Here is a 12,129-nt window from a genome sequence, read left to right on the forward strand (position 1 = left end):
TTCAGAGGTCATACTGCCTCCATCATCAGGGCGATGAGTATGAAGATTTCTGTCTTCTGGGTTGTTGCGCTGTGTAGTTTGGTAGATGTTTACCGACGTTTCAGAGGTCATACTGCCTCCGTCATCAGGGCGATGAGTATGAAGATTTCTGTCTTCTGGGTTGTTGCGCCGTGTAGTTTGGTCGATGTTTACCAACGTTTCAGAGGTCATACTGCCTCCATCATCAGGGCGATGAATATGAAGATTTCTGTCTTCTGGGTTGTTGCGCTGTGTAGTCTGGTCGATGTTAACCAACGTTTCAGAGGTCATACTGCCTCCATCATCAGGGCGATGAGTATGAAGATTTCTGTCTTCTGGGTTGTTGCGCCGTGTAGTTTGGTCGATGTTAACCAACATTTCAGAGGTCATACTGTCTCCATCATCAGGGCGATGAGTATGAAGATTTCTGTCTTCTGGGTTGTTGCGCTGTGTAGTTTGGTCGATGTTAACCAACGTTTCAGAGGTCATACTGCCTCCATCATCAGGGCGATGAGTATGAAGATTTCTGTCTTCTGGGTTGTTGCGCTGTGTAGTCTGGTCGATGTTAACCAACATTTCAGAGGTCATACTGTCTCCATCATCAGGGCGATGAGTATGAAGATTTCTGTCTTCTGGGTTGTTGCGCTGTGTAGTTTGGTAGATGTTTACCAACGTTTCAGAGGTCATACTGCCTCCATCATCAGGGCGATGAGTATGAAGATTTCTGTCTTCTGGGTTGTTGCGCTGTGTAGTTTGGTCGATGTTAACCAACGTTTCAGAGGTCATACTGCCTCCATCATCAGGGCGATGAGTATGAAGATTTCTGTCTTCTGGGTTGTTGCGCTGTGTAGTTTGGTCGATGTTAACCAACGTTTCAGAGGTCATACTGCCTCCATCATCAGGGCGATGAGTATGAAGATTTCTGTCTTCTGGGTTGTTGCGCTGTGTAGTTTGGTCGATGTTAACCAACGTTTCAGAGGTCATACTGCCTCCATCATCAGGGCGATGAGTATGAAGATTTCTGTCTTCTGGGTTGTTGCGCTGTGTAGTTTGGTAGATGTTTACCAACGTTTCAGAGGTCATACTGCCTCCATCATCAGGGCGATGAGTATGAAGATTTCTGTCTTCTGGGTTGTTGCGCTGTGTAGTTTGGTCGATGTTAACCAACGTTTCAGAGGTCATACTGCCTCCATCATCAGGGCGATGAGTATGAAGATTTCTGTCTTCTGGGTTGTTGCGCTGTGTAGTCTGGTCGATGTTAACCAACGTTTCAGAGGTCATACTGCCTCCATCATCAGGGCGATGAGTATGAAGATTTCTGTCTTCTGGGTTGTTGCGCTGTGTAGTTTGGTAGATGTTTACCGACGTTTCAGAGGTCATACTGCCTCCGTCATCAGGGCGATGAGTATGAAGATTTCTGTCTTCTGGGTTGTTGCGCCGTGTAGTTTGGTCGATGTTAACCAACGTTTCAGAGGTCATACTGCCTCCATCATCAGGGCGATGAGTATGAAGATTTCTGTCTTCTGGGTTGTTGCGCTGTATAGTCTGGTCGATGTTTACCAACGTTTCAGAGGTCATACTGCCTCCGTCATCAGGGCGATGAGTATGAAGATTTCTGTCTTCTGGGTTGTTGCGCTGTGTAGTCTGGTCGATGTTAACCAACGTTTCAGAGGTCATACTGCCTCCATCATCAGGGCGATGAGTATGAAGATTTCTGTCTTCTGGGTTGTTGCGCTGTGTAGTCTGGTCGATGTTAACCAACGTTTCAGAGGTCATACTGCCTCCATCATCAGGGCGATGAATATGAAGATTTCTGTCTTCTGGGTTGTTGCGCTGTGTAGTCTGGTCGATGTTAACCAACGTTTCAGAGGTCATACTGCCTCCATCATCAGGGCGATGAGTATGAAGATTTCTGTCTTCTGGGTTGTTGCGCTGTGTAGTCTGGTCGATGTTAACCAACGTTTCAGAGGTCATACTGCCTCCGTCATCAGGGCGATGACTGAAACGTCGGCAAACCTGTACCAAACTGAACAAGTGTCGGAAAATTACGGTACAAGACGAGGCGATGCGAGCCAAAGCAAAGGGAGTTTTAGACACTACGTAGTACTCGGCCTTCGATAAGTCTTTATCACAGTAAACCAAACAACCGACGTTCCAGATAATGAGATGATAAGGGAAAAAGAAATATAAGCCAGTTTCTAGACAAACCTAAATCGCATTTGAATAAGGAGAAGATATAATGTTTCCTTTGCCTTTAATCGTTCTTTACACAACGAAGCCACCTGTCCAGACGTTTCACGTGAAAACATGTTGCTATCTGAACTTAACTACAACAATGCATTGTGCCCACTTTTTCGTTTCCATCAGATAAATGTATTCTTTACTCTCAGTTCCAAACGATTTTCATTAACATAAGGTTTTACTGGTATGGTGTGTCGAGCTCTCAGTGCAAATCCTTAAAACAAGTTTAATCCAAATCCCTGTGTTACCTACAGTGTTATGAGATGAAGCATGAGGACCGGCACACTTTCTCACTATTTCTTGCAATGGGCTCACGACAAAACTCCCTGACAGCAGAAACTAACGATCTCACACTTCGTCCCGTCGTCCCAACAATTGGTGGCTTAGATTTGAATCAAATAATACGGCTTGGAAATGGGGGGGGGGGGAGCAGGGAAACAGAACATACAGTGCTGCCAAATGTAGCATTGTGGAATGTTCATTTTCAATGAATGCTAATAGTTTTGTTAAATTATTTGCACACAAAGAATAAAAGTACTTATCGATACAGTGCATTAATTCGCGAGCTCGGCAATGCAAATCATTTTGCCTCCCTTCTTCTCCGTCGGAAAGCAAAGACTGCAACACTGCAAGGGCACAGATGCGAACTTGCAACAGCGCATTTCAACTGCCGATGCGTCTACCACGCGGCTTCAAAACAGACTGAGCTCCCAATGCTTATCGTCACACCACCTTTGCGCTGATTGGTCACTCACAAAGCGCTGAACTACACTCAGCCGCCAGTAGAAGTGAGATAAAGTAAAATCTCGTCAATGGAAACGATCCTGTGCCAGTTCTATCCACCTCTCAAAATCTTTTACTGAGGCACACGCCCTTAATACAATTAAATTCTCCGTCTTTAAGGGGGCTTTATCTATATGTGCATTCCTTGCCCCCAATTCAGTCACATGCCCAGTCCATCAAATACCTCCTAATCTAGACTGCGCTGCCCTAACAATAGTGTGGCTTTGTGTACGGTGAATCTACGAGGGGACTCATATAATTCACCATGTTCCTCGTCGAGTCTTTTCGGCGTTCGTAAGATGAATGATCAAAAATGACACAGAATCCTACCGTTCTTTATAAGAACCAATGAAAACTCAGGGGTCAAATTCGAACGACCCTGGAAAGAACACGGGATGAAAAATCTCAAACTGAAGACTACAATTTCTTGAATTTACTCAGTAATAAACCTTGATCGGATACGGTAATACTTCTGGATCACCTCCAGACACATTATGCGTTGTCTACTATTTCATCTCTGACCGATGTAAACATCAAAAGCATCACTTCAAACAATAAAGTTGATCCATTATATGAAAATATCTGGACACGACCTCCAAAAAAACTACACTACGAAAAAAATTGTAAAAAATTGTAATTGAGTTTTAAATTTAATATAATTTTACACCTGATGATGGTTTAATAAAACCGAAACATGTTGTAACTGTTCCGATTGTAAATCGATTATTCGATATGGAACACAGAATGATATTTTAATTATTTTAATTATCTTATTTTAAATACAATGTGATTTGACGGAATAACCAAATAATTTAATTTTAATTTTAATTTAATAAATCACAATATGACGCAACTACACTATCTTATAAATTTGCCTTTCAAATTCTGTCATCAAATGGGGTATGTATTGGATCTGGCAGGATCAGGATAGGGTCCAGTGGCGGGCTCTTGTGAACATCATCTTCATTACTGTTTCCGTAAAAGCCTACGACTAAACCCTATCCTAGGTCGCCTCAACCCAGTCCACACCCTCATAGGCACATCCTTAAGATACACTTTGATATATGACCCGACCAGCACATTTTCCTTAATTTAATGAAACTAGTAACGCTGGGTTAGGGGCCACATTAAAAATGTGTCGACATCTCCTACCTTTAGGTCCTTGAAGAAGACGGAGTTGCGCGCCCAGTCCACTTGCGAGAACAGGTTCTGGTCCAGCACTTTGCACATGAGTTCGAACAAGTCCACCTCGCACTGATTGTACGTCTGGTTCTGTAGGAGCTCGTACAAGGATTTCTGCCACTCACGGTCGTCCACAGTCTGTACGAAGTCTCCTAAAATCGGCGAGAACTTGACCGACGTGGCCGTCGTGGGGCCGGCTCCTGAATTTGCCGCTGACGTCGTGCTCCCAGAACTAGCGCCGTTCGGTAACACTCCGTCGAATGGGAAGGATTTCGGTGAAAGGGATCGTGGGGAGGGCGTCGTGGGGTTGGATGTGGCCCACAGTTTCGTGTCTAACGCCCCTACAACAAGTGCCCCGGTGGTCGGAGTTCCGGCCGGCCCGCTGCAAGTTCCTGCCCCGCCACCGACGATGTGGAGCGTCGGCTGTTGTCCGGTGACGCGCGACGCTCCCGCGATGGGGACGCTGGCCTGACCCAGCGTCGCGGCGTTTGGGCTAGGGGAGGAATCTGGTGACGAGGTTACGGACGACACGTGCGGAATCTGGATCTCCTCCTTGATGTGCAGGTTGGGGAACGGCGAGGTGCCAGCCGCAACCTGCTGCGAGCCGTAACTGACGGTGACGCCCTCCCCCAGCGGGTGGTGAGAGCCTCGGATCGTCTGCACCGCGATCTGCCTCTGACGCATCATCTGAAGCTTGCGGGCCCGGTCCCGCTTGTACATAGGCCCGAATTTGTTCCTCCCGCCCCGCATGCGGTCTGCCCGAACAGCTGTGGACACAAAGACAAGGGCGTAGTCAGTCACGAGGCTTGGGTCACAGAGATAAAGAAATCAATACAAGTTACACAACACCACGGACGATGAGATGTTAGAGGATTATCAATTCTCCCTGATTCAAGGATCGGTCTTTCCGATGGTCGGTAACCTTGTCTTCCTGCCGTCTACGTCTCAACATGCTTATTCGGAACACAAAAATTAATTTCTTTCCATTCTAGGCATGTATGTTAGCCGTCTGTGTAGATAAAGACGTTTCAAGGGGCCGATCCTAGGTCCATGGTGGTCGTAACCAAATGTTTAAGAGTTTCGGAAGATAACAATTACTTAAGACCTCCACCTTCAGGCATAAGTCTACCACGTTCTCATACCCCATCAAGTTTCGTGTAAATCTGTCAGGCGGTCTTCATGCACGAGAAACACCATTCATGTCCGTCGTGTTTTCCCTACGTACGTAGGCATCTTGCTCGACCAGGGGCAATTTTTGAAACACAATGTTGCGCAAAAGATGACCTCGGATCACGTAAGTGCAATAATAACCTAAGGCACAGCAATGACCTCGAATTGAATTAGTGCAGCATTGACATACGTGACGTGGAATTACAGTGTACCCCAAAAAAGTGCAAAGAGCTTTCTGAAGTGACAGCTCAGTCCTTACGCGCCAGATGGCTCTGGTTCAAATGACCGTAAACAGACATCTCTCTTCAACACAACAACTAAAGCTTATATACATCGTTAAACAACAGAACACACGCCTCCTGATTCTCCGCCATTCCGGTCCCCCTCCCTGAGCCGACCCTGACCCAGATAGTCGGTCGATTTGGAATAACTCTGTAGATGTTACAAGCCAAATCAAGACGCGCGCTTACGTGACACCACGCCGCCATCTTATCTGACCTTTGCCGGACCATCACTCCAAGATGCCCGAAACATTGTCTTCCCCTCGAAAAGTTAAAAACAATTTCAGCAACATAACCGACGTTGTGTTGCGTAGTCTTGGGATGAACGACAGTTTCGAACTAAGTAATAAAGTACGTAACTGTATGGAGATTTTACGAGATGTAAATAAAAAAAGCAAAGATCCCAAGTCCCTTGGTACAACACTTTCAAGAACTATAAACGCTTCCTGGTATACAAAAATCTGCTTTACCGTGTATAAGCAGAGTTACGGTTTCTTGTAAAGTCCTGTACATTATACTTAAGTCAGAAAACAAGGTACCGTGTTACAGGTGCTCTAGACCAGTGGTATTCAACCTTTTTTGTTCGCGTACCCCCAGATATATAATTTCTCTTCAACTTTGTACCCCCAAAGTTGTTGGCGTATAATTCAAGTTATACATAGTATATAATCTACATCTAAAATAAATTAAATAAATTACATTACTGATTATTCAGTGTTTATCGTAAAATAATATATTTTTTTTAAATTTCACGTACCCCCTTAAGATGTCTTCGCGTACCCCCAGATATAATTTCTCTTCAACTTTGTACCCCCAAAGTTGTTGGTGTATAATTCAAGTTAATCTACATATAAAATAAATTAAATAAATTACATTACTGATAATTTAGTGTTTATCGTAAAATAATATTTTTTTTTTTAAATTTCACGTACACCCTAAAATGTCTTCGCGTACCCCCGGGGGTACGCGTACCCCAGGTTGAATACCACTGCTTTAGACATAGACGGAAGGATGCTATTAGAATTTATCTAGAGGTAATAGAGTGTAACGTTGAGGATTGGCTTTGTCTGGCACAAAATTGTGGTTAGTGGTGGTCTGTGACGAATACAGTAATTACCCTTGGAGCTCCATAAAAGACGCGGAATTTACAGAATAGCTGAGCTCCGAGGAGTGAGTGAATTAGAACAAATACATCACACGATCAGACCGCCCAAAATGGTTCCGTATCTGATTCTCTATAGCACAGTATCAAAACATTTTCTAGCGTTCAAAAGTCGTGAATTAACCTCAACTTTTGAGATATTTTGATAACGTTATTTTCTCCGTCGTCATCGACCAAATTCTGACCTACAGTGACTAACCATCCGGCGTGACAAGTGACTAGATTTACGTGCCACCTTCTTTAATCAGTAACAGCATTTTGTATGTATGAGTTTCGTATTAGTGATGAAACAAACAGCGATTAATCCCTCACACAGCACTAATCAACACTGGCCGTTGTAATGGAGAAGAGTTGTGTTTTCTCTGCGGTACGGACTGAACTTTTAAATATACAGACGATTCTATGAAGTTGAGGTTTGTCTTAAAATATTTAAACATTCAGTCACTATTATTATTTAGTGTTCTGTCTGACGACAGGTCCATATGAACAGGATCCTTCCATCCTTTTCTCGGACTGGGACCTGTTCATATACGTTCTTGGCAGATGATCCAGAAGTGGTTTGCCATTGCCTTCTTCTGTGTGTGAATGGAGTAATTGTTGGGATGCCACGGAGGAAAACTCCGTGTTGCCTAGACCACGGCCTTGCCCAACACAAGTTATAAATTCGGGCACCGCCGGGAATCGAACCCGAGACCCCAGGATTACAAGGCCAGCGTTCTAATCGCTAGACCACCTCATCTTATTATTATTTAGTGTTCTGTCTGACAACAGGTCCATATGAACAGGATCCTTCCATCCTTTTCTCGGACTGGGACCTGTTCATATACGTTCTTGGCAGATGATCCAGAAGTGGTTTGCCATTGCCTTCTTCTGTGTGCGAATGGAGTAATTGTTGGGATGCCACGGAGGAAAACTCCGTGTTGCCTAGACCACGGCCTTGCCCAACACAAGTTATAAATTCGGGCACCGCCGGGAATCGAACCCGAGACCCCAGGATTACAAGGCCAGCGTTCTAACCGCTAGACCACCGTGGCGGTCATATTCGGAAAATTACAAAGATCAATCACTTTTTTCCGTAAAGGAAAATAATCGCTGTTTACTCAGAGAATCACGGACAAATACACAGAATTACCGACTGTTAAAGCACGTGGTACACATTAACTACCAATAGGTTTATAAGGGCTTACGCGCGGTAAAGAAATCGTTTCATCGCCTCTGACAGAGGCTGTGCGTTCGTCTTAGTGGTCAGCTGTTGCATAATGAACGATATCGGGTAGTCATTGATATTCCTCTGCCGTCTATCAACATGTCAACACTGGCAATCCTCACCCCTGCTCCCCGTCGCCCCGCCAAGGACGTTCGCGGAAGCAACAACCCCGATTATGCGTGACCTTCCCCACCCGACCCTCAACTCGGCCGGCGCTCGTTTCCATCCCTCGCTGACCTTCCGCTATCGACCCTGTCACCAGGGCTGAGACCTGTGACGTAACACCAGCTGCTGAGGCGAAGCTAGCCTGGAAAGCAGGCCACACTTTGACTCGGATATCGTGCGTGAAGATACAATCAAGGGGCACGGCGTTTTAAACACGATGCACAGGCTGGCTTACCTCAGCCGATGTGTTTTTCGGAAACGTTGGCAAACCATCTACAAGATCACAATCGGCATCTTCTCAGCCGTCGCAACCTCAAATCACAAAACGTGTTCGTTCCCCTTTTAAGAAAGACAGAGCTGTTATATCACCACCAGGATTCGATCCAATGACCACATGTGTATGAACCCACTACGTTACCACACAGATACGCATTGTGCTATATTATTACTGATTCACAATGCCAAAAGAAATATTACGAATAGATGATGTGTATTGCTCGAAATTAAAGCTGTCTACGCAAGGTAACTGGTGTAAGACTTGAGGTTCTCACAGCGGTGAGTATGAAGATTTCTATCTTCTGGGTTGTTGCGCTGTGTAGTCTGGTAGATGTTTACCAACGTTTCGGAGGTCATACTGTCTCCGTCATCAGGGCGATGAGTATGAAGATTTCTGTCTTCTGGGTTGTTGCGCTGTGTAGTCTGGTAGATGTTTACCGACGTTTCAGAGGTCATACTGCCTCCGTCATCAGGGCGATGAAGATTTCTGTCTTCTGGGTTGTTGCGCTGTGTAGTGTGGTCGATGTTTACCAACGTTTCAGAGGTCATACTGCCTCCTTCATCAGGGTGATGAATATGCCAATAGGGTGTGATGACGGAGGCAGTATGACCTCTGAAACGTTGGTTAACATCGACCAGACTACACGGGGCAACAAACCAGAAGACAGAAATCTTCAAGGTAACTGGTGTTTCCTTGAACTCATAATTTTTTTTAACTAAGTGGTTATGAGATATTTCAATATACATCGTAGGCCATAAACTGAATCTGTAACAAAGAGTTAAGGCCCTTTGAATCTATGCTGTTCTGTCAACAATAATATTCCGAAAAAAACAACTGAATCAGAAGATACGAAAGAGAACAACGCTTTAAATGTTCGTGTATTTCGGTGAAAACTAAATTACAAGTAGCTCCTTCTTCTGTTAATAAGACCCTAAGTAGGTAAGAGTCAATAGCAATCTATGTTGAAGAGATATGCATAAGACGTAGAGTTCATAACTTGCAAAGAACGCAATCCGGTACCGATGAAACATTTCCAGTCTCGTTTCTATTACTGGAGCAGTAAATTATCCTAACTACGTCGTTCCCAGTGACGTTTTTGGTAAAAGGGCTGTGACTTCAATCAATTCTTCGAACTGAACACGTTTATTCCAAATAGGTTCAGCAGAGCGCGGCTCGAGTAACACAAAACGTATACAGACCACCAAAGAACGTCTGCCTTCAGGAAATCCAACATGGCGCGCGTGAATCTGTGGGGGGAGACGAGTCACCGTCATGGCCCACTGGCACAGTGATACCATGACTGACTGACAACTGTTCCGCCAGCCCACGAACACCCTTCACACGAATTCGTCCACCTGTTGACAGCAATTAACCACAACAGACGTCCGATTCCCGACAGGAGGACTTTTTCTAAGTGAGATATCAGGTTCTCAAGGCGGCGACTCAAAAGATGGCTATCTTCTGGGTTGTAACGCCGTGTATTGTGGTAGAAGTTTACTGACGTTACAGAGGTGCTTACAGCCTCCATCATCAGGGAGATTCACCCGGCAGTCGTCTTCAGGAAAACCCGTAATCATTACTGTTATAATTTATGAAACATTGAAGGTATTCTCTGAATGTTCCTGGAAACATAAATCCGTAACCCTTAAACTCAATGTTAACTACACGTCCTTTAGTAATAAATTAACTCAACATATTGACCTCAGAATGTATTTGCGGATTCCGTATGACTGTCAGAATAAATGGCAATGTGTTTTCTTAGAGGTGCGTAATTAATTCTTAAAATAACATTACACTGCCGCCAAAGACAGTCACATTAAACATTTAGAGGAGCTTTCGACTTCAGAGGGTTAACAAAACGTTTTATCACAAATCATCTCATTCGAGCTGGTTTGTACAGCAGTAAATGCTCTGGACTCGTATTCGAAAGGCACCTGGTTCAAATCTTGGCTGAAGCATGAGGTGACCACTCTCATTTCCGCCTATTGCCGAGGTTAAGAACACGTGGAACTTAATCTCCACTCCCCCCCCCCCCCTCCACTTCATGGCCTGACGTCTAGTCACCGTGAGATCACTTGTTTGGTTTGTTCTGAAGTGAAAGTTGGTCTCCTCTCTCAGTGAAGTTGACGTACTTGAAAACGAAGAACTGAGAACGTGTTATGTAGGCGGTAAGATCGTACGACCCCTGGACAGAGACTGAATTCAATCCCACTCGGAGCACGGATGTTTCTTACTTTCTGCTTTGTGTGAGGAAAGATCTTCTCGATGGACCTGTCCCCGCCCAGAAAATCCTACCGCCATCCTCGTACGATATATGGACAATTAGTTGGAAATTATACGATATTAAGCGGATGTAACCTAATTTAGGGGACTATCCTGGCATCTGCAGTTACAAAAATTACCTCAGGACAGCGTGTCCTCGGATGGGTTCTCCGAAATACGTAAGTCTACTTCACTTCAACTCTCAGGCCCATGTTTTCAAAGGCACTTAACATGCAAACACAATCTGCTTCTAGTCTTTTAGTAGAGGTATCGAATTTCGTAGCCACAGTGTAATCCTCTCGCTAGAGGACCAACCACGGATTTTCGTTAATAAAACCGCTATTTCGCCCACACACCGACGGTGAATACCAGTGCTTAAAAAACTGCAATCACAATCGGTGCATAAATAATTGTTTTATTAGTAGCAAGCGGCTCAGTCTACATAAAGCTCGACTTTATCTAATATGGACAACAGAAAACAATTCAGTAGGGCCTGAGGTTCTCGCAACGGAGAGTACGAAGATGGCTGTCTTCTGGTTTGGTAAACTTCCACCAGACTAAACGGCCCTACAACACTGAAGACAGCCATCTAACCTTGGATTAGTATCACCATATGATTAACACGAAGCCAATTACAAGAAATCCACGTGCCGGAAATCAAAACCGGCCTTGACATAATGCAGCCCGTAAGAAGTAATAATCCACGTGTGTCGCACCAGCCGATAGGCCTGCTTACAGGAGAAAGGGATTCTAGGAAGGTCATTCCCGCTTATTAACCAGTTCCATACACGAGGTATCTCGCGAAGGAGCACTGGTCATTCTGATCTGCATTTATCTGGTATTCCAGGTCAGAAAAGCATCCCTTTAGGGCCTATCTTTCAACAGTCACTCACTCAATGCAAAGCTTAAGGTACAATTTGGCTGCACGCGACAGAGACAAGCGACCGAGGCAGGCGACAGAGTTACGAGACCGAGACTGGTCGCTTCCTGTCTGCTCTCTGTACAATCGTATGAAGTACAATTACGAGCGCGAGACAGAGACAAAGCACAGGAGACCGCTCTCGGACCAGTAGTGTCTCGCGACGGGCTCAGGCAGCACGTGTGTTGTTGAGTAAAATAATGGCAGAAATTACATTTACTGGTGACCAAGATGAGCAATTGGTAGAATTAGTAGCAGAAAATGATAAATGATTCTTTATTAACAGACAGAAAGATCCTTCTTCACGTCTGGTTTTGAATATTGAACTCGTAGGTTTTCTTTGTTTCTTTCGCAACACATCATCTTCTTCTTATTCTTCGAGTAACCTTTTTAGAAGCATTTTTGTACTTATTTTTCACAGAATATGTGCACGTATGTCTCAACAAAACAAAGAAAACAAAC

At 44.5% G+C, this 12,129-nt stretch overlaps 1 protein-coding gene across 1 annotated transcript in view; it reads right to left on the reverse strand.

Annotated features, from left to right (window-relative positions):
• The window catches only part of ftz-f1 (ftz transcription factor 1), a 157,016-nt gene that overhangs the window by 36,012 nt on the left and 108,875 nt on the right, over positions 1 to 12,129 (reverse strand). The window contains exon 2 of the mRNA XM_087361343.1: positions 4,195 to 4,991. Within this exon, the coding sequence (XP_087217469.1) occupies positions 4,195 to 4,991 (797 nt within the window). The remainder of the gene's footprint in view (positions 1 to 4,194; positions 4,992 to 12,129) is intronic.

This window comes from Zootermopsis nevadensis, unplaced genomic scaffold, assembly GCF_977971745.1.
Source record: "Zootermopsis nevadensis isolate Lab colony 2312 unplaced genomic scaffold, Znev_1.0 Znev_ptg000003l, whole genome shotgun sequence".
In the NCBI taxonomy this organism is placed as follows: Eukaryota; Metazoa; Arthropoda; class Insecta; order Blattodea; family Termopsidae; genus Zootermopsis; species Zootermopsis nevadensis.